The following is a 21,128-nucleotide window of genomic DNA, read 5'->3' as shown; positions in this document are numbered from 1 at the left end:
ACGATAAGAACTTTTAAGATTAAACTTTCAGGAACTTGGAATTAGAATGATTAAACTTGGATAGCAGGAAGGAATCTCTCTCTCTCTCTCTCTCTCTCTCTCTCTCTCTCTCTCTCTCTCTCTCTCTCTCTCTCTCTCTCTCTCTCTCTCTTGTTCTTCGTGTTCTTCATGTTCTCGTTCTTCTTCTTCTTCTTCTTCTTCTTCTTCTTCTTTTTCTTCTTCCTCTTCTTCTTCACATTGCTTCATAAGTCTGAGGTAGGATCAAATCTCTTTTACCTGACTCTACTATTAACTTAAATATGCATGTATATATGTAGCTATTTACTTATTTACTTACAAAGCTACTAATATATTTACTTATTTACTTACGTACCTATTTCGTCCTTTATTCACGTACCTACTTATGCATGGACAGCTTTACTAACATGTACCTCTTTATTTCATCCCTGTGTGTGTGTGTGTGTGTGTGTGTGTGTGCAGGTGACGGGCGTGGGCTGGTATCCCGACAACTCCGCGGTCATGGCATGCGGGGCGGACGGAAACATCATCGGCTGGGATGTGTGTCGCGGGCAGGTCATGTGGCAGGTGAGGGGTGTGTGGGGGGGGGGGGTAGTGGTGGTCAAGGTGTTGGTAGTGGTTTCAGTAGTTGTAATAAGAGGAGGAGGAGGAGGAGGAATGATATAGTAGCAGTAGTAGTAGTAGTAGTAGTGCTGGTAGTGGTAGTAGTGCTGGTAGTGGTAGTGGCAACAATAATAGGGACGATGATGGTGGTGACGGTGGTGATGATGCTGGTGGTAGTGACGGTGGTGGTGGTGGTGATGATGCTGGTGGTAGTGACGGTGGTGTTGGTGGTGATGATGCTGGTGGTGGTGATGATGCTGGTGGTAGTGACGGTGGTTGTGGTGGTGGTGGCAGCAGTGGGCCTTAGTGACTGTGGTGGTGGTGGCAGGGTGGGCCTATCTATAAATAAGAGCGCCGGGCAGGTGGTTGCGGTGATAACAGGTGTGCCGTGCCCCGCTGTTGGTACTTACAACTCGTCACTGCCTCGCATCAATAGCCGGGCAGACAGTATAAAGGGTAGAGAATGAAGAAAGAAAACAACGTCCAATAATGTTTCCGCCCGGGATCGAACCGGGGACCTTGCGCGTGTGAGGCGCACGTGATAACCACTACACTACGGAAACTTGTGAAAGGAGAGTTGGGACAAAAAGTCTTATTATTTTTTTTTATAGGAAAGGAGGCAGCTCACGGGGAAAAAAACATCACCACCACCACCACCACCACTGTCAACACCACAACCATAACTGCAACAAATGAAAACAAGAAGAAAAAGATGAAGAAAATATATACAAAAGATAATGAAAACAATAATAATAATAAGGATGATGATGGTAGAAAGTAAGAAAAGAGATAGAAAGAAAGAAAGAAAGAAGAAAACAACAAAAAAACAATAAACATTCACTAACATCACAAAACCCACCACCACCACCACTCCTACATTTGCTACTACTATTCCTCCTCCTCCTCCTCCTCCTCCTCCTCCTCCTCCTTCTACCACAATTACCACCATCACCACCGCCAACCACCTCCTCTTCGTTCCTTCTCCTATTTTCCTTCCCTCTCTCTTTCTTCCTCTCCATATTTTTTCTTTTTTATTTCCATTCCGTCTTTCCTTCCTCCTTTCCATTCCTTCTACTTTTTTTCTTCTTCTTCCTCGTTCATCTTTCCCCTTCAGTTCTCCTTTCCTTATTATCCCTCTTCCACCTCCTTCTCCCTATTATTGTTGTTTCTACCACCGCCAGCACTACTACACTACTATACACTACTACTACTACCACTACTACTACTTCTATTAGGTGGAAACAAAAAAGCCCTCACAGCTATCGTAACTACTTCAAGTATTACTGTTGCTATTATTTATAACAACAATAGCAACATCAACCATTACAGCTACCAACCACCACCAACTTTCGTCATTCTAATACCAACGACAACTACTTCTATATATAATGGTTGGTACTTCTGCTGTTGCCACTACTATCTACTACGTAAACTTATAAATTAATTAACAATGCACTAAAAATATGAATTGCTAGATAGGTAAATAAAGCCCAGCCAAAAATCAGCATAAATTAACCAAGCAATGAAAAAAAAGCTATATACACTAAATAAATAACTTTCAGAATAAATAAATAAATAAACTAGAGAAAAAATATAAGCAAACAAAAACACAGATAAACAAACAAAACAAAAACAAATCAACAACACAATTCTCACCTGTGCTCACCTATCCTACCCCCACACCTGTCTAATTACCACACCTGCCTTGACAATGACCACACCTGCCTCAATATCCTCCATTCTTTTCCAACAAAATAAACAACACGATTCTCACCTGTGCTAACCTAACCTACCTCCACACCTGCCTTAATTACCACACCTGTCTTTATTACCACACCTGCCTCGTTATCCTCCACCCTTTTCCCTTACCTCAAACACCTCCCTCCCTTCACCCTACACCCCAACTACCCTTCCTCTTCCCCCTTCCCTTCCTGCCCCCTTTCACCCCCCTCCACCCTCTTCCCTTACCTCAAACACCTCCCTCCCTTCACCCTTCACCCCAACTACCCTTCTCCTTTCCCTTTTCTGCCCCCTTTTAACCCCCCACACGACTTACACTACTTACAACCCGTCACTGCCTCCCATCAACAGCCGGGCAGACAGTATAAAGGGCAGAGAATGAAGAAAGAAAACAACTTCCAATAATGTTTCCGCCCGGGATCGAACCGGGGACCTTGCGCGTGTGAGGCGCACGTGATAACCACTACACTACGGAAACTTGTGAATGGAGGGTTGGGATAAAAAGTCTTATTATTTTTTTTATAGGAAAGGAGGCAGCTCACGAGGGAAAAAACACCACCACCACCACCACTGTCAACATCACAACCATAACTCAACAAATAAAAACACCTTTCACCTTTCACCCAAATTCACCTTCCCCTTTCCCTTTTCACCCCTTCCACCCCTCTACACCCTTTTTCCTTCCCTCAAACACCTCCTTCCCTTCACCCCAACTACCCTTCCTCTTCCCCCCTTTCCCTTTCCACCCCTTCCACCCCTCTACACCCCTTTCCCTTACCTCAAACACCTCCTTCCCTTCACCCCAACTACCCTTCCTCTTCCCCCCTTTCCATTTCCACCCCTCCCACCCCTCTACACCCTTTTCCCTTACCTCAAAACACCTTCTTCCTTTCACCCTTCAACCCCAACTCCCCTTCCCGTTCCCTTTTTCACCCCTTCACCCCCCTACACCTATCTCAACACCCTTCCCCTTACATCACCTAACCCCTTCTTTTCACCCCCTTCCCCTTTACGCCCCTCACCATTCCTCCTCCCCCCTTAATTAATCACCCCTCCCCCTACAGGTAACAGCAGGTAACGGGGCGTGTTCCTACCTGGCCTCCTGTCTCTCATTGGACGGGAAAGCGACGGTCCTGGCGGGTCACGGCGGGGGCTTCGCGGAGATCACGGGAGGACAGGTGAGTCAGGGGGGGGAGAGAGAGAGAGGGTCAGGAACGAGGAAGGGATGCAGGGGGAAGGCGGGAGGGGAGAGAGAGGGATATTAGAGAAGGGAAGGGTTAGAGGAGGTGTAGAGAAAAAGAGGTAAGAGGAAGGTAAAATTAAGGGAAAGTGGATAGATTTAACGGGAAGGGAAGATGGATAGATTTAACATGAAGGGAAGATGGATAGATTTAACATGAAGGGAAGATGGATAGATTTAACATGAAGGTAAGAAGGGGTTGTTGAATTATAATAGAAAGGTAAGAATTGACATAGAAGAGGGAAGGTGAGAATGGAAAGGTATTTAGTTCTTAATTGGTAAAGGTAAGATAGATAGACAGGTGGGATGATTTTCTTTAGTTACTTATCTCATTATCTTTTTATATATCTACTTATGTGTTTATCTATTCATATACTTACTAAATATTTGTATCATTTGCTTTATTAGATGTTACCAAAAAAAAAAGTATTGGCATGAAAATCTTAGGTATTTTTCTTCCCTTTTCACTCTTCTTCAGTTTTCCTTCCTTCCCTTACCTCTCTCTTTCCTCCATTTGTCTTCCTCTCTCTTCCCCTCTTCCTTTCCTCTTCTTTCCCCTCCTTTCTTTCCCAGTTATCCTCCCTTCCCTTTCTCTCCTTCCTCTTCACTTGTTTCCCTTTCTCTTCCTTCTTTCATCCTTTCCCTTCTTTTCTTTGCCTATTATCCTCCCTCTCTCTTCTCCTCTTCCTTCCTTTCCTCTCCTTTCCCCTCCTTTCTTTCCGAGTTATCCTCCCTCTCTCTCCTTCCTCTTCATTTCTTTCCCTTTCTCTTCCCCTTCTTCTTTCCTTTCCCCTCCTTTCTTTCCCTCTCTCTCTTCCCTTCGTCCTTCCCTTCCTCTTCTCTCCTTCCCTTCCCTTCCCTTCCCTTCCTTTGCTCCTTCTCATGTGTCTTCATTAAGGAGGGGAAGATGTGAGTGTGTGTGTGTGTGTGTGTGTGTGTGTGTGTGTGTGTGTGTGTGTGTGTGTGTGTGTGCTTTATCTTTTATCAGTCAATATCTCTCTCTCTCTCTCTCTCTCTCTCTCTCTCTCTCTCTCTCTCTCTCTCTCTCTCTCTCTCTCTCTCTCTCTCTCTCTCTCTCTCTCTCTCTCTCTCTCTCTCTCTCTCTCTCTCTCTCTCTCTCTCTCTCTCTCTCTCTCTCTCTCTCTCTCTCTCTCTCTCTCTCTCTCTCTCTCTCTCTCTCTCTCTCTCTCTCTCTCTCTCTCTCTCTCTCTCTCTCTCTCTCTCTCTCTCTCTCTCTCTCTCTCTCTCTCTCTCTCTCTCTCTCTCTCTCTCTCTCTCTCTCTCTCTCTCTCACATCATTATTTATTTTTTATTTCAATTACAATCATTTTTTTTCTTCCGCCTCCTCCTCCTCATCCTCCTCCTCCTCCTCTTCTCTCCATGCTCTTGTCTCTCCTCCTTCTCCTCTTAAAAACAAATACACATACTATTATTATATTTTATCTTCTTTCCCCTCCTCCTCTTTCTCCTCTTTTTCTCCTCTATCTTCTCTTCTACCTCCTACTCCTCTGAAAACGCACTCCTCGTCTTCCTCCTCCTCTTCTTCCTCTTCCTCATCACCATCATCATCTTCATCATCATCATCACCATCCTCCTCATCCTCCACCTCATCCTCTTATTACTACTACTACTACTACTACTACTACTACTACTTCTACTACTGCTACTAATCCACCTCTTTATCCACTTCCTTCCTCTCTACAGCTGGTGCAGGAGATGAACTACAATAACAACACCACCAACAACAACACCAGCAGCAACAACAGTGGGGAGGTGATCTGCGCCTGCGTGGCCCCCATCAAGACCCTGCTGGCCCTGGGCACCGCGCGGGGCCACCTGGCGCTCAACAAGTTCCCGCTTCACATGGCACTCAACACGTTCAAACAGGTGCCCGCCCACGCCGCTACGATTGTCAAGGTGAGAGGGGGAGTGGGTTGGAGGGGGGAGGAGGACAGGGGAGGCTGGAGGAGGGAGGGAAGAGGGTGGAGAGAGAGTGAGAGAGAGAGAGAGAGAGAGAGAGAGAGAGAGAGAGAGAGAGAGAGAGAGAGAGAGAGAGAGAATGCAAAAAGTATGAAGGAGAAGACAATACCAAAACTACTACCACCAGTACTACTACAACAACCACCGAAACTACTACCAAAACCACCAACAACAACCTCACAAACCTATACAATTCCACACCCCACCACCACCACCACCACCACCACCGTCACCCACTTCTGCAGGTGCTGGTGACGAGGGACGAGGGGCGGCTGGTCACGTGCGGCGCTGATGGGCTGGTGGTGGTGTGGGCCGTTGCTGCCGTGGATGAGAAGTCCCCGGGGTTCGTGGCCGCGAGAGAGCGCCTTCAGGATCTACCCGATGTCCCTGAGATGATGGTTGCGAGGACTGACTTGAAGGTGGGTGATGGGGGTCGTTCAGAAGGAGGGGAAGAAGGGGATAAAAGAGGGGAAGGGGGGGGATTGAGGAGGCTGGTTTCGTTAGTTAGGTAATGGGATGGGATGAAAAGGGAAGAGGTAAGATAAGGGGAAAATTGTTTGAGTGAAAATTATAGAAGGGGCTTGAAAGGAAATGGTGTTATTGAAATGAAGGAATGGGTGATGGATTGGGGTGTAGAGAGAGAGGGAAGGAGGTGGTGATGAAATGAAGGGATGGGTGATGGATTGGGGTTGAGAGAGAAGGAATGGGTGTGAATGGGATGTAGATAGAGAGAAAAGAGGAGGGGAAGGGGAGGGTGTTGAGGGCAGGTTCGTTAGGTAATGGGATGGGATGAGAAGGGAAGAGATAAGATAATGGGAAAATTGAGAGTGAAAGAAATGGAAGGGGCTTGAAAGGGAATGGGTGGTGATGAAATGAAGGAATGGGTGACGGCTTGGGGTGGAGAGAGAGGGAATGGGTGTGAATGGGATGGAGATAGAGAGAGAAAAGACAAGGGGAAGGGAGGGTGTTGAGGAGGCTGGTTTCGTTTCCCCTCACCAATCCCTTTTCCCCATTCATCCCTCCTTCTTCCCCTCACCAATCCCCTTTCCCCCTCCACCCCTCCTTCTTCCCCTCACCAATCCCTTTTCCCCCTCCACCCCTCCTTCTTCCCCTCACCAATCCCCTTTCCCCCTTCACCCCTCCTTCTTCCCCTCACCAATCCCTTTACCCTTTCACCCCTCCTTCACTCACCTTTCCCCGTTCACCCCTCCTTAGTCCCGTGTCCCATCCCTCTACCCTTTCACCCCTCCTTCACTCCCCTTTCCCTCTTCACCCCTCCTTCTTCCCCTCACCAATCCCTTTACCCCTTCACCCCTCCTTCTTCCCCTCACCAATCCCCCTTTCCCCCCTTCACCCCTCCTTCTTCCCCTCCGTCAGGCCACACAGCAGCACGTGGAGGCGCTGGAGAGTCGTGTGTCCTACCTGATGCGGGACAAGCAGGTGCATCTAGCCCTCCAGCAGCAGGAGTTCGCCGCCAGCAGGGAGGCTCTGCTCGCTCGCCAGCAGGCCGCCATAGACAAGCTCAACGCCACGATACAGGTAAGGGTGATGTTTTTTTTATTTTTGTTTTTTTTTATAGCAAAGGAGACAGCACAAGGGCACACAAGAAAAGGAAACAATGAAAAAAAGCCCGCTACTCGCTTCTCCTGTTGTTGTTGTTGTTGTTGTTGTTGTTTATTTTATTCCCTCCCTCCCTTTATCTCCCTCCCCCCCCAAAAAAAAAAATCGCCACTCTCACTCTCTTTTGACCCCCATGTTGTTTTTGTTTGTTTTCTCGTTTGTTTTTGTTTGTTGTTGTTCTTGTTGTTCTTGTTCTAGTTTTATTTTGTGTGTTGTTCTTTGTTTACTGTTATTTCACGTTTTTTTCCCTTGTTGTAGTAGTTGTTGTTGTTCTTCTTGTTGTTGTTCTTGTTGTGCTCATTACCGGGTGTTGTTCTTGCTTCGTGTACCCCCCTCACCCCCTTACCCCCCTCACCCCATTACCCCCCTCACCCCCTTACCCCCCTCACCCCCTTACCCCCTCCCCCCTCACTTCAGGAGATGGAGAGGGAGCGTGAGAGCCTGCAGGAGAGCCACGGCCGCGCCCTGGAGGAGGTGACCTTCGAGCACCAGGGGCAGCTAGCGGGCCACCAGCAGGAGCTCAGGAAAAAGCTTCTCTACGAGTACTCCAAGCAGGACAAGCTGGAGGCGGAGCTGAAGGAGATGCAACTGACCCTCGACAGGTGTGTGTGTGTGGGTGTGCTGGGATGGTGTGTCCTGTACTCCTCCTCCTACCTTTCTCTTTTTCTCTCTCTCACGATAGGTTCTTCTTGACAGGCGTGTAGTCAAATGTTCTAGGATAGTTTGTTTCATGTTAGCTTTCAAAATAAGTCCTGGGATAAGTCAAGTCCTTAGTCCAAAACATGTATAGCTGAGATAACACTGGTATTCTCTGTGTGTGTGGGAGGGGGATGTCCCTTCCGCTTTCAAAATAGTCGTTGTAAAACCTGAGAGCTTCTGGGAATGTGAACCTGAGTAAGACTAGTTCAGTACGTGTCTCTCTTCAGGAAGGTGGCGGAGGCGGAGAGGAAGACGAGGGAGGAGCTGCAGGAGAGACTCAACCAGCAGGAGGCCGTGGTGGAGAGGCTGAAGGCGGATCTAGAGAAGGTACACACACACACACACACACACACACACACACACACACACACTCACGCACACACACACACACACACACACACACACACACACACACACACACACACACACCTTTCTTTCCCTCCTTATTCACTCCAGTCCATTCTTCCCATACTTACCTTCCCCCCCTCCCCCCCTCCCTTTTTCTCTCCCTCCCTCCCTCCCTTCCTTCCCTCTCCCACACTCTCCCTCTCCCCCTCCTGCATTCCTCTCTCCATTGCCTCCTCTTCTTTCCTCCATTCTTTCCTCCCCTACTGGTAACTGGTCCCTCTCTTCCTCCTCCTCCTCCTCCTCCTCCTACCTTTTCCTTTTTTTCTCACATCCTCTTTCCTTTCTCTTCCTCCTCCTCTTCCTCTTCCTTTCTTTTTACTCTCCCTCCCTAATCTTCCTCTTCCTTTCTTTTTACTCTTCCTCCCTAATCTTCCTCCTTCCCTCCCTTGCCTTTTACTTTCCCTTCTCTCTCCCTTCCTTCCTTCCTTCCTTCCTATACCATAATTTTTGTTTCCTTCTTCATTTCTTCTTCTTTATGTATTATCTTCATTTTATCTCCTTTTTTCTATTCCTTTTATCTCTTTCTTCTAGTTATTTTTGTCTCCCTTAATTCATATACGGTTTCTCATGTTCTAAGACGGATGCATTCTTTTTTTTTCTTCCCTTCCTACCTTTCTCCCTTCCTATGTCATCTTACCTTCTTGCTTCCCTCCCTTCCTCTCTTTGCCTTCATCTTCCCTCCCTTACTCCCTTCCTTTACTATCTTCATGCCTTCCTTCCCTCCCTTCCCTTTCTTTCTCCCTTCTGCTTCTTTTATCTCCTTCCCCCTTTGTCTTCTTCCTCCCTTTCTCCCTTACTCCCTTCCTTTACCATCTTCTTGCCTTCCTTCCCTCCCTTCCCTTCCTTTCCTCCCTTCTGCTTCTATCATTCCCTTCCCCCTTTGTCTTCTTCCTCCCTTCTTCCCTCTCTCTCTCTCTCTCTCTCTCTCTCTCTCTCTCTCTCTCTCTCTCTCTCTCTCTCTCTCTCTCTCTCTCTCTCTCTCTCTCTCCCTTCTGCTTCTTTTATCTCCTTCCCCCTTTGCCTTCTTCCTCCCTTTCTCCCTTGCTTCCTTCCTTCACCCTCTTCTCCCTTTCTCTCCCTTCCCTCATCCCCTTCCCCCTTTGCCTTCTTCCTCCCTTCCTCCCTTGCTCCCTTCCTCTACCCTCTTCTTGCCCTCCTTCCCTCCCTTCCTCCCTTTTATCATCCCCTTCACCCTTTTCTCTCCCCTCCATTATCCTTTCTTTGTTATCCTCCCCATTTGCCTTCCTTCTTACCCGTCCGTTCTCCCTTTCTCTCTCCTTGCCTTCCCACCCTCCTCCTCCTCCTCCTCCTCCTCCTCCTCCTAACCGTAACGCATTACTTACTTTGCACCTCCCTCCCTCCCTCCTTTCCTCCCTTCTTGCTCTTTACCCTTACCAGTCTCTCTCTCTCTCTCTCTCTCTCTCTCTCTCTCTCTCTCTCTCCCAGACGTCATCCTTCATACACTTCTCTCTTTCCTTCCTTCCTTCATTCCTTCTTTCATTCATTTATTCTGTTCTTCTTTCTTTTATTCTTCCATCTTTTTCCCTTCCATCCTTCTCTCCCCTCCTTCAATCCTTCCTTTCTACCTATTCATCTCTCTTTCTTCCTTCCTTCCTTCCTTCCTTCTTCAAACTTCCCCCCTTTCCCTACCTTCCAACTAGTCCCATAAACATCTATATAAATCTATGTAAATGTTATGCCCTTTCTCCTCCTCCTCTTCCTCTTCCTTTCTTTTTTACTCTCCTTCCCTAATCTCCCTCCTTCCCTCCCTTGCCTTTTATTTTTCCTCCTCTCCCTTCCTCCTCTGCTCCCTTCCTTTGCCTCCATCTTACCTTCCTTCCCTCCCTCTTCTCCCTATACAATATCCTCCCCTTCTCTCTCAGACCACCGCGGAGTTGGAGAGGGAGCGGAGCGAGGGGGCGGAGGTGGTGCGGCTGGTGGAGGCGTCGACAGAGGCGGAGCTGAGCCAGGTTCGAGCCTCCCTGCACGCCCAGTTAGCTGAGGAACACTCCGCCGTGATCAAACTGAGGAGCGAGAGAGCGGCGCTGAAGAAAAACTATGGCATGTGAGTGATGGCGGGAGGTGGAGAAGGGAGGGAAGGAGAGGGAATGGATAGGGGAAGAATGGAGGAAGAGAGGGAGAGAAGAATTAAGGAAGAGAAGGAAGGAGAAGGGAGGGAGAGAGAGGGAATGGATAGGGGAAGAATGGAGGAAGAGAGGAAGAGAAGAATTAAGGAAGAGAAGGAAGGAGAAGGGAGGGAAGGAGAGAGGGAATAGATAGGGGAAGAATGGAGGAAGAGAGGGAGAGAAGAATTAAGGAAGAGAAGGAAGGAGAAGGGAGGGAGAGAGAGGGAATGGATAGGGGAAAAATGGAGGAAGAGAGGGAGAGAAGAAAGGAGAAGGGATGGAAGAAGGAAGGGAGAGAGGGAGAGAGAGGGAATGGATAGGAAAGAATGGAGGAAGAGAGGGAGAGAGATGGGAGAGAAGAATAAAGGAAGGAAATGAAGGAGGAAGAAGGGAAGGAAAAGGGCAGTAGAAGAAGTATATGGCATGTGAGTACTGGATAGGAGGGAGAGGGAAACCAAGGAGGAGGAGGAGAAAAAAGAATGAAGGAAGGAAGAGAGGAATGAAAACGGGTAGGAAAGAGAGGGAGGGAGAAAGGATGATGAATGAATAAGAGAGATATAAAGATAATTAGTAGGAGTAGAAGAGTGGAAGCATAGTAGAAGAGAGGAGGAGGGAGTGACTGGCGAAGCTGATACATTGTTGAAGAGGAAGAAAAATATATGTATAAAATAATATCCCGGTTTAGCTAAGTCAACCTATTAACACTCACGGCGCCAAAGAAAACGAAGTAATAGGGGTAACTCTTGAAATAATTTGAGTCCTTCCTTTTTTTTTCCCTTCTATAATACCTAATTCTGAACTGCTTCCTCATGTAACCTGCTCTCATTATTCATCGCCATTAAACACTCCCCCTTTCACTCTATCTTCTACCCTTCATCTTTTGTCCTTCATTTCTTTATTTGCTCTTATTTCTTTGATTGTTAACTTTATTCAAATATTTTCTCTCGTCTTTCTTTTTTCTTTGTCAGTTTCTCTCTTCTTTTTTTTTTATGTTTTATGCTTTGTAGTCTCTGTCTACCTCAATTAGTTCTTTTCTCTTTGACTATCTTCTTTCTCTCTTCAATCTTTCGTTCATTTTGTCTACCTTTTATGTTCTTGTTTTTTTCTTCCTCTCTGTCTCCGTTCTTTTCTCTATGACTTTCTTTTTCCTATCTGCAATCTTTCACTTTCTTACCTTATATGTTTTCCTTACCTACCACCCTATCGCTCTATCTATCTGTCAATCTATGTCTATCTACCTATTTATCCCTCTGTCTATCTATCTATCTACCTCCAGGGTGCAGCGGGAGTGCGAGGAACGGTCGGGTGAGGTGGCGGCTCTGACGGAGGAGAGGACGAAGCTGCAGGCTACGGTGAGGGGGCTGGAGCGCGAGATGGCAGCACTGAGGCGGGAGGTGAAGCACAGGGACGATATCATACGGGACAGGGTGAGTGTTGGGGACCCTAACCTAACCTAACCTGAGGCGGGAGGTGAAGCACAGGGACGATATTATACGGGACAGGGTGAGTGTTGGGGACCCTAACCTAACCTAACCTAACCTAACCTAACCTTTTGTATACATGTGTTGGAGGGGAGCAAAATTTAATGAAGACCTCTCCGCGCACTCCCTTTGCACCATGGGAATATTAATAGATAGGTAGATCGATAGATAGATAGATTTTTTTGACAGTAAAGAAAGCAACTCAAGGGGGAGAAAAAGAATTAGGGAAAAAATTAAAGAAAGAAAAAAGTACGGTATGTGAGTGGGGGTGATACCTGTTTGTTATTTTTGTTGTTGTTGTTGTTGTTTCTTTTCTCTGTACTCTTGTTTGTGTCTTTCCATCTTTTTGTAACTGTTTTAATTTTCTTCGTTCTTTGTTTTTGTTTGTTATTTTTTGGGGTTGTTGTTGTTGTTCCTTTTCTCTGTACTATTGTTTGTGTCTTTCCATCATTTTGTAACTGTTTTAATATTGTTCGTTCTTTGTTTTTTGTTTTGTTTTTGTTTTTTGTTTTGCTGTTTTTGTTTTACTTTTTCTTTTTACGTTTTTTTGTGTAATATGTGTTTCTTTCCCTTTTTAAATGCTCTTTCTTTCTTTCTTTCTTTCTTTCCTCCTTTCATTTTTTTACTGATGTGGTTAATTATCTTTTTGTATTTCTTTCTTTCATTTTTCACTTATGCAGGTTTTCTCATTCATTCTCCCTCTCCTTTTTTTATTTGTTTGTTTCTTCTTCCTTTCTCTACCTTTCTATCTACTTATCCATCTGTCAGCCTATCCATCTATCTGTCTACCTAACTTCGATAATTCAAACGAAATATGAATGATATCTGTCTTATATAATTATCTTTTAATCTAATAAAAAATAATTAGATGGGAAATTAAGAAAGACTAATTACTAACTGCTGCTTCACCTCCTCTTCCTCCTTTTACCCCCTCCTTCTTCTCCCCATCCTCCTCCACCTCCCCCTCGTCCTCATCCTCGTCCTCGTCCTCCTCCTTCTCCTCCTTCTCCTCCTCCCTCTGCTTCTCATTCAACCTGCCCTCCTCCTCCTCTTCCTCTTCCTCCTTCTTCTCCTCCTTCTTCCACGTGCCCTCCATCTTCTCCTCCAACCTCCTCCTCCTTCTCCTTCTCTTCCTCCCTCTGCTTCTCATTCAACCTGCCTTCCTCCTCCTCCTCCTTCTTCTTCTTCACCTTCTTCCACGTGCCCTCCATCTTCTCCTCCAACCTCCTCCTCCTCCTTCTTCCACGTGCCATCCTTCTTCTCCTCCTCCAACCTCCTCCTCACCCCTCACCCGTCACATCCCCCACCCCCCACACACCCAGGAGGGCCAGATGAGCAGCACGAGGGAGCACGTCGGGGAGCTGGAGAAGCAGCGGTTCCTCCTCGACCACCAGATGGGGCTGCTGAAGGAGGAGCTGCAGCCGCTTCAGGCCGCCCTCGAGCAACGCGCGCAGCAGATCAAGCAGGTGAGGTGAAGGGCAGGTGGGTGGGTCGGGGGCGGGAGGATAGGTGAGGGAAGGAAAGGTGTGGGCAAAAGTAAATGATTTGGGTGTGATATAAGGAGGGTAATGTTCTTGGTGTTCTGAGCTAATCCTTTTTTTTATTTATTTATTTATTTATTTATTTATTTTTTTTTTTTTTTTTTTTGCTAACCACCTACTTCTCAGACTATCTATTTATCTCTTTCTATTTGTCCTTCCATACGTTTATCTACCTATATATGTCTCTGTTTTTCTATATGTGTACCTTGATTTCCTTCTATCTATCTATTTATTCATTCATATATCTGTCTTTCTTTACGTCTCACCCTCTCCACTTTTCTACCTCCTCCCTCACATCCCACATATCTATATCTTTCTTTGTCGTTCAAGTTTTTATTGTCTCCCTTAATATCTTTCATTGTATCTATTCAACCATCTATCTATCTTTCTTTAACGTCTCCATCCCTCTACTCCTCTGAATCCATCCCTCAATCTATATTTCAATCTATATTTCTCTCAATCTATATTTCTCCTCCCGAAATTGACCTCTCTTTCGGCCACCTCTTTGGATTCTTTTTGGGAGCAGCGAGTAGCGGGCTTTTTTTTATTATTGTCTACTTTTTTGTGCCCTTGAGCTGTATCCTTTGTTGTAAAAAAAAAATATGTATTCATCTAGATATCTCTCTGTCTATCTAGTTATATGTGTATCTAATTATTTATCAGTCTTTCTACCTTGAGTTCCTTCTTTCAATCTATATAATTCTTCTTTTTATCCACTTATTCATCTCTCTCTACCTTCCTTCCTGCCTCCATCTCTCCATCTCTATCAATCTATTCATTTTTTCACCTTCCTTCACGCCTCTGTCTCTCCACTTCTCCACTATCTATTCATCTCTCTTCCTTCACGCCTCCATCCTTCCATCTCTATCCATTTGTTCATCTCTCTCTTTACCTTCCTCCACGAATCCATCTCTCCACCTTACCACTATCTATTCATCTCTCTTCCTTCACGCCTCTCTCTCTCCACCTCTCCACTATCTACCTTCTAATTTCTCTCTACCTTCCTTCATGCCTCTATCTCTCCACCTCCTCATTATCTATCCATTCATCTTCCTCTACCTTCTCTCACACCTCCATCTCTCCACCTCTCCTATCTATATATTCATCTCTCTCTGCCTTCCTTCATGCCTCAATCACTCCATCACTCATCTCTTCCTCACGCCCTAACAGATGGAGGAGGAGGTGAGCGAGACACGGCTGGTGGTGGGCGCGCGGGACCGTCAGGTGAAGGAGCTCAGTCAGCGGCTGGCGACGGCGAGGCAGCTGGGGCGTCTCCTGGAGCAGCGACACCACGCGCTCGCCACAGCCCTGACGCGCGTGCTGGCCGACCTCGCCTCCGCCACCACCCTCATCCACCAGCCCAAGAAACTGAAGGAGGCGGTGAAGGTGCGCTCTGTTGGGGGAGGGGTGGGTGTACGGGGAGGGGGGGGTTGTGTTATAGAAGGGGAGTAAAGGGGGAGAGGGGAAAGAAGGGGTTGTTTTGATTTCTTTCTTTCTTTTTCTTTCTTTCTTTCTTTCTCGAGTTTTATTTTTCATTTTGGTTTTGTTATATTTTTTTTGGTGTTTTGTTTGTTTATTGACTACTTTTGAACATGTGTAGATAGATAGTTGGATAGATAAATAGATAGGTAGATAGACAGATAGATACATAGATAGATTGATAGAAAGACAGATAAAGAGATAAATAGATAGATGGATGGATGGGTGGATGAATGGATGAACATATATACAGTTAAATAGATAGATAGATAGATAGATAGATAGATAGATGGATGGATGGATGAATGGATGAACATATATACAGTTATATAGATAGATAGATAGATAGATAGATAAATAGATAGATAGACATACAGAAAAGTAGAAAGAGAGAAAAAACTATCAGTGTGTGTGTGTGTGTGTGTGTGTGTGTGTGTGTGTGTGTGCGTGTGCGTGCTTGCTCAGGAAGGATTAACATGCAGGCAAAACGTGATATGAAGCAACCTTTTTTTATTAAGCAAAAAAATGAAAAAAAATAATAGAAAAAAAATAACGAGCACTCTTCGTGACCTCATTCTTTGTATCTCCCACTTGTTTGATTGTTGTTGTTTTTTGTTGTTGTTGTTGTTGTTTTGCTTTGTTTATCTTTTTTCTTTGTCTTTCTGTTTTTTTATTATTATTATTATTATTATTGTTTTCTTGCCGTCTATTTTATTGTTTTTGCTGTTGTTGTTATTGTTGTTGTTGTGTATTATGTCTTAGTAGTTGTGTTGAGTCATTGTAGACCTTGAATGATAATCTCTCTCTCTCTCTCTCTCTCTCTCTCTCTCTCTCTCTCTCTCTCTCTCTCTCTCTCTCTCTCTCTCTCTCTCTCTCTCTCTCTCTCTCTCTCTCTATCTATCTATCTATCTATCTATCTATCTCTCGCGCGATTCTTTCTTTATTTCTTTACTTTTCCGTTCATTACTATTTTTTTCTTTCCCTGCTTCCTTCCTTCAATTATTCATTTATTCTTTCCTCTCTTCTTTCCTTCTTTCCTTCCTTCGTTGCTTTCTTCCCTCCTTCCTTCTTTCCTTTTATCGTTTCCACTATTTTCTCCTTCCATTCATCCTTCCTTCCTTCCTTCCTTCTCTCCTTCCATTCATCCTTCCTTCCTTCGTTCCTTTCTTCCTCCCTTCCTTCCTTCTTTCCTTCCTTCCTTCCTTCTCTCCTTCCATTCATCCTTCCTTCCTTTATTTCGTAGATTAATAAATACCTTTCCGTCTTTCCCCCCCCACAAACAAACAAACAAAAACAAACAAACAAACACACAAACAAACAAACAAACACACAAATAAACAAACAAACAAACAAACACAGGCCCTCAACGACAAACACGTGCGCAGCGGTCGTCACAAGGAGTTCTGGACGCGACCTGACCTCGACAAGCTGGCACAGGCGACTGACCCCGTGGCACAGGTGAGATGCTGGCTCTCTCTCTCTCTCTCTCTCTCTCTCTCATGTTTTTGTCTTTTTTTTCTCTTTCCGCTGATTTATCTTTTTTTATCATATTTTAGTTATTCTTTTATACATTCATTCACTCATGCATTTTTTTTTTTACATTTTCCATATTTATCTTTCTTTTGTTTTATTTTTCTTCGTTTCTCATTCTTTATTTAATTGATTTCTTTCTTTGTTTCGTTTTTTATTACATTTTTTTCTTTTAGTTATCCATCCATTCTTGCATTTCTTGTTTTCCGTTCTCTTTCTTCCTTATTTTCATATTTTTCGTTTCTTTTTATCTTTTTGCATTGTGTTTTCTCTTTTTTTTTATTTTCCTTCTTTCCTCCATTCCCTCTCTCCCTTTTTTTCCCTTTCAATCTTCCTCACCCAACCAAGCAATCTGTTTTCTTTGTTTCTTTTTTTATTTCCTTCTTTTTCTCCATTCCCTTTCTCTCCTTTTTTTCCCTCTCATTCTTTCTCAACTTACCAATCAATCCTTTCTTCCACCACATCCACTTCACTTCATCCACACACAACAACACAACTTATACTTTATCAAAATCCTCAACCATCATCCTTCCCATTGCAATCTCATTTCATACACACACACACACACACACACACACACACACACACACACACACTTCACCTATTCACCCAAACACATACACCCAGGCACCCTATTCCACTCACCCATCCACCCAGTCCACCCACATATAAAAGACCTTCCCAAACCACCAATGCGCAGCTGATGGATGAATGAATGCTGAGCGAACCCCCTCTCCCCCTCTCTCCCTCCCCTCCACCCACTCACCCCTACGATGCAAGCAGTGAATAAGGTTGCGCATAACTGGAGGAGGAGGAGAAGAGGGAAGGAGAAAGGCGAAAGTGGTCTCTGGGATGTTGTTATGTTCTTCTGTCGTGTTGGGTTAGACTGATCTCGTCTGAACCGCCTGAAACTAAAGATCTTATTCCCAGACGCTCTCTCGGATCCCAGAGCAATGATTTCCGAAGGCCACAATGGAGATTAGTCGCGTTCTCATGAGTGTTTCTTGACGTTCATGGTTAAGATGCCTTGTAGAACCACCATTAGGCTCATAAAACTTACCACAATGGAAATGCTAACACAATCTCTACGAGCTCCTTATCAAATGTGAGTGTGCATGCCTCGAAATGTTTGAGAATACTGGCCGAATAAGTAGTTTTTTCACTCTTTTATCTTCTATAATGGTTGCAATAAGACCAAAACATTGCGAGATGCCGAGTGACCCACCCATCAAGTTTTCTGTCATTTTTTTAACTACACTTCAATAGATATAAAAATAAATAGGTTAACGGTTCCACGAATATTCTTCTTGGTCGTAAAGCAGGAACTATTATTGTGTAAACGAGGATGATAGCAGATGCAGTAGTAATAGTAGTAGTAGTAGTAGTAGTAGTAGTAGTAGGCTAATAACCGTATGTATTCCCTTCTATTCGCTTGGGAAAGGCAGAAAATAGAAAATAACACCTTTTATGTCTCTCTATACATATCCATCTATCTGTCTATCTATCACCCTCTCTTCTCCTCTCCTTGTCGCTGGTTCAGGCTGGCGGCGGTGCTGGGGGCGTGGCGGCGGAGGAGGAGGAGGCGGTGTGCGAACTGCTGCGCCAGAGGGAGATGCTGGAGCGGTCTGTGGCGACGCTGAGGGGGCAGGCGGAGAAGCAGAGCCGGGCACACAGGGACAAGGTGGCCACGCTCGTCAGGGTAAGAGTGTGTGTGTGTGTGTGTGTGTGTGAGGTGAGATGTGAATAAGAAAAGGAAGAAGAAAAGTAAAGAAATGTAATGTTGGGTTGTGTGTTGTGTATTATGTGTTGTCAGGGTGTTATGAGGGTGTGGTTGTATTGGCATGTGTTGCGTGTATTATGTGCTGTGTTGTCGTGTGGTGGGTTGGGTTGTGAGAGTGTTGGGTTTGGTTGGGTTGTGTATAGGCCTATTTTGTGTTGTTTTGTGTTGTGATATGTATGCCTTCCCCTCAATCTTCTACGTATTTCTTTTCTTCTTGTTCTTGGTCTTCTTGTGCTTGTTCTTATTCTTGTTCGTGTTCTGGTTCTTGTTCTTCTTGGTGTTTTTCCTCTTCTACTACTACTACTACTACTACTACTACTACTACTGCTACTACACTACTACTACTACTACTACTACTACTACTACAACTACTACTACTACTACTGCAACCACCACCACCACCACCACAACTACTCCTACGCCTTCTACAACTTTTACCCCCATCCCCACCACCACCACTACCCCACTTCCCGCCACCTCCACAGAAGAACAGCGAGCTCCTGACGAGGGTGCGGGAGCTGGAGGAGCGGTCGTGGCGGCTGGAGGGCGAGGCGCGGAGGGCGGAGAGTCTGGCCGGGCTGAGGGACCCACGCTCCTGCCGAAGGAAGGCGTCACGTGACCAGCTGGTGCAGACACTATCCAGGCAGGCGGATACGATAGCGAGACTCCAGATACAGCTGAAGGAGGCGTGTGAGGTGAGGCGGAGAAGTGGATGAATGGATGAGTGAGTGGATGAATGAATGGGGGAATGAATGAGTGAATGAATGGGTGAATGAATGGATGAATGAATGAATGGATGGATGAATGAATGGAGAATGAATGAGTGAATGAATGGGTGAATGAATGGATGAATGAATGAATGAACGAATGGGTGAATGAATGGATGGATGGACGAATGAATGAGGTGAGCTGGATGAGTGGGAGGGGGAGGAAAAGGTGTAAGAGGAGGAGGAGGAGGAATAGGAGGAGGAGGAGGAGGAGGACAAGGAGTGAGAAGGAAGTACGGGGATGGGCATATGCAAGAGATAGAAATAGAATAAGGAGGAGGAGGAAAAAGAGAAGAAGGAGGAGGAGGAAGAGGAAGAAAAGGAGGAGGAGGAGGAGGAGGAGAAAGAGAAGGAGGAGGGCACGTGAAAATTAGAAGTGAGAACAAGACACTAAGACTCCCCCAACAAAGCCGAAATAAGCATATAATAATATAAATAAAGCAATATATAAAAACAAAAGTACGATGCGCTTATTTAGTGAGATGGAAGAGTGGATGGGTGGAGAGATAAATGAAGGAATTGATGAAGGGGTGATTACGTTGGGGTATAGGAAAGGAATATGTTGAGTAGAGAGAGATAGAGGGGATGGGGAAGTGGATGACAAGAGTAGATGAGAAAGGCGTATGAGGTGAAGATGGATGAATAAGGGGTTGGGAGAGTGTAGATTGAGGGGGAGAAGAAATACAGAGAGGGAGATAGAAGGGAAAGGATGTGCGTTTAAATAGATAAGAGTAAATGAGAAAACAGATCAGTGGGAAAGAGAAGAGATGAATGGATGGATTACGATCTAGCTAGTGTGGATTGCGGTGGAAGAAGATGATGAATGTGGATAGGAAGAATGAACGATAGTGGATTGTTGATAAGGGAAGATAGAAAGTTAGACAAGTTTACTCTTTCCATCTTTAACTATCTATTTATCTATCTATCTCTACGTGGATTAGGGTGGATAAAGAAGGTGAATATGGATAGGAAGAGTGAACGATAGTAGATAGATGATAGGGAAGAGGGAAAGTTATGTATTTTTTTCGACGATGCCTATAGTGCTCGCAGGCTCTCTTGAGGGGCCTCTTGAACGACCCTTTAATTGGCCCCAGCATGTTAGTGGCGCAAGCGAATTTTATTTATAGTGGCTGGCGTGATGACTCTGGTGACTTGTTTGGCCCATGCTGCCTCCTCGGTGCTCCACTTTTTTTTTCTTTTTTTTTTTTTTTACAGTCGCTGAAGCTAGGGTTGATTGAAGGTCTGGGCAGCATGCGGGTAATCCTCCATCACTCGGCGATGTTGTTTTGAAAAATAAGCGTGTTTCGGTTGGCCGCGAACGTAGATCCACCGTCTCACCACGCCCACACGCTGACCACTCGGCCACCGCCTCCCCACACTAATTTACTTTTTCCATCTCTACCTCATTATCAATCTATCTAATTATCTATCTAAACATCAATGAGGATTACGGTGGAATATGGTGAATGAGAAAAGGAAAAAGGAAGGAGCGATAGTGGATGATAAGGGGAAAGAGAAAGCTAGACTAATGTACTTTTTCTATCCCTATCACTATCTGTCAATCTACCTATCTATCTATCAATCTGTGTTCTTCCTAATTACCTTTCTCTTAACCACAGGGACAGACAAACAATGCAGAAGAAAACAAGACCAGCAATTCACTAAAAAGCACACCAACAAAACAAGGAGGAGTGATGAGAACAGGAAGTGGAAGAAGTAACATATAAGAAGGAAGAGAAGGAAGCGAAGAGGAAGAAGGAGGAAGGTTATTATGGATACAGACTTAGCATAACAACAACAACACTACCACCATCACCTCCATCAACACCGGCACGAAGATGAGGTTGATATGCAGTGAGATTAAGAGAGAGGAGGAGGAGGAGTGGATGCCTCTCAAACACCAACACATTATTCTGCCGCAAAAATGATTCCGACACTCAACACGTGAAGGAGTGAGAAGGAAGTACTGGGATGGGCATATGCAAGAGATAGAAATAGAATAAGGAGGAGGAGGAAAAAGAGGTGAAGGAGGAGGAGGAAGAGGAAGAAAAGAAGGAGGAGGAGAAAGAGAAGGAGGAGGGGCACGTGAAAAATTAGAAGTAGAACAAGACGCACT

General features: G+C 45.2%; 1 protein-coding gene and 2 non-coding genes across 3 annotated transcripts in view; 1 reads left to right on the top strand and 2 right to left on the bottom strand.

Moving 5' to 3' along the window:
• The window catches only part of LOC126982323 (cilia- and flagella-associated protein 57-like), a 38,628-nt gene extending 17,889 nt beyond the window's left edge, over nt 1-20,739 (top strand). The window contains exons 9-23 of the mRNA XM_050834322.1: nt 481-585; nt 3,426-3,539; nt 5,306-5,518; nt 5,827-6,000; nt 6,959-7,120; nt 7,619-7,803; nt 8,128-8,227; nt 10,192-10,373; nt 11,711-11,861; nt 13,238-13,381; nt 14,627-14,842; nt 16,295-16,393; nt 18,006-18,164; nt 18,731-18,940; nt 20,632-20,739. Coding sequence (XP_050690279.1) covers nt 481-585; nt 3,426-3,539; nt 5,306-5,518; nt 5,827-6,000; nt 6,959-7,120; nt 7,619-7,803; nt 8,128-8,227; nt 10,192-10,373; nt 11,711-11,861; nt 13,238-13,381; nt 14,627-14,842; nt 16,295-16,393; nt 18,006-18,164; nt 18,731-18,940; nt 20,632-20,739 — 2,322 coding nt within the window. The remainder of the gene's footprint in view (nt 1-480; nt 586-3,425; nt 3,540-5,305; nt 5,519-5,826; nt 6,001-6,958; nt 7,121-7,618; nt 7,804-8,127; nt 8,228-10,191; nt 10,374-11,710; nt 11,862-13,237; nt 13,382-14,626; nt 14,843-16,294; nt 16,394-18,005; nt 18,165-18,730; nt 18,941-20,631) is intronic.
• Nucleotides 1,112-1,184, bottom strand: Trnav-cac (transfer RNA valine (anticodon CAC)). Its single transcript has one exon. It is a non-coding gene; the product is annotated as a tRNA-Val (tRNA).
• Trnav-cac (transfer RNA valine (anticodon CAC)) lies at nt 2,767-2,839 on the bottom strand. Its single transcript has one exon. It is a non-coding gene; the product is annotated as a tRNA-Val (tRNA).
• Nucleotides 20,740-21,128: the final 389 nt, after the last annotated feature.

The sequence above is a fragment of the Eriocheir sinensis genome, chromosome 4 (genome assembly GCF_024679095.1).
Source record: "Eriocheir sinensis breed Jianghai 21 chromosome 4, ASM2467909v1, whole genome shotgun sequence".
In the NCBI taxonomy this organism is placed as follows: domain Eukaryota; kingdom Metazoa; phylum Arthropoda; class Malacostraca; order Decapoda; family Varunidae; genus Eriocheir; species Eriocheir sinensis.
The sequence above is the reverse complement of the archived record's forward strand: the minus strand, read 5'-3'. Positions and strand labels throughout refer to the sequence as shown.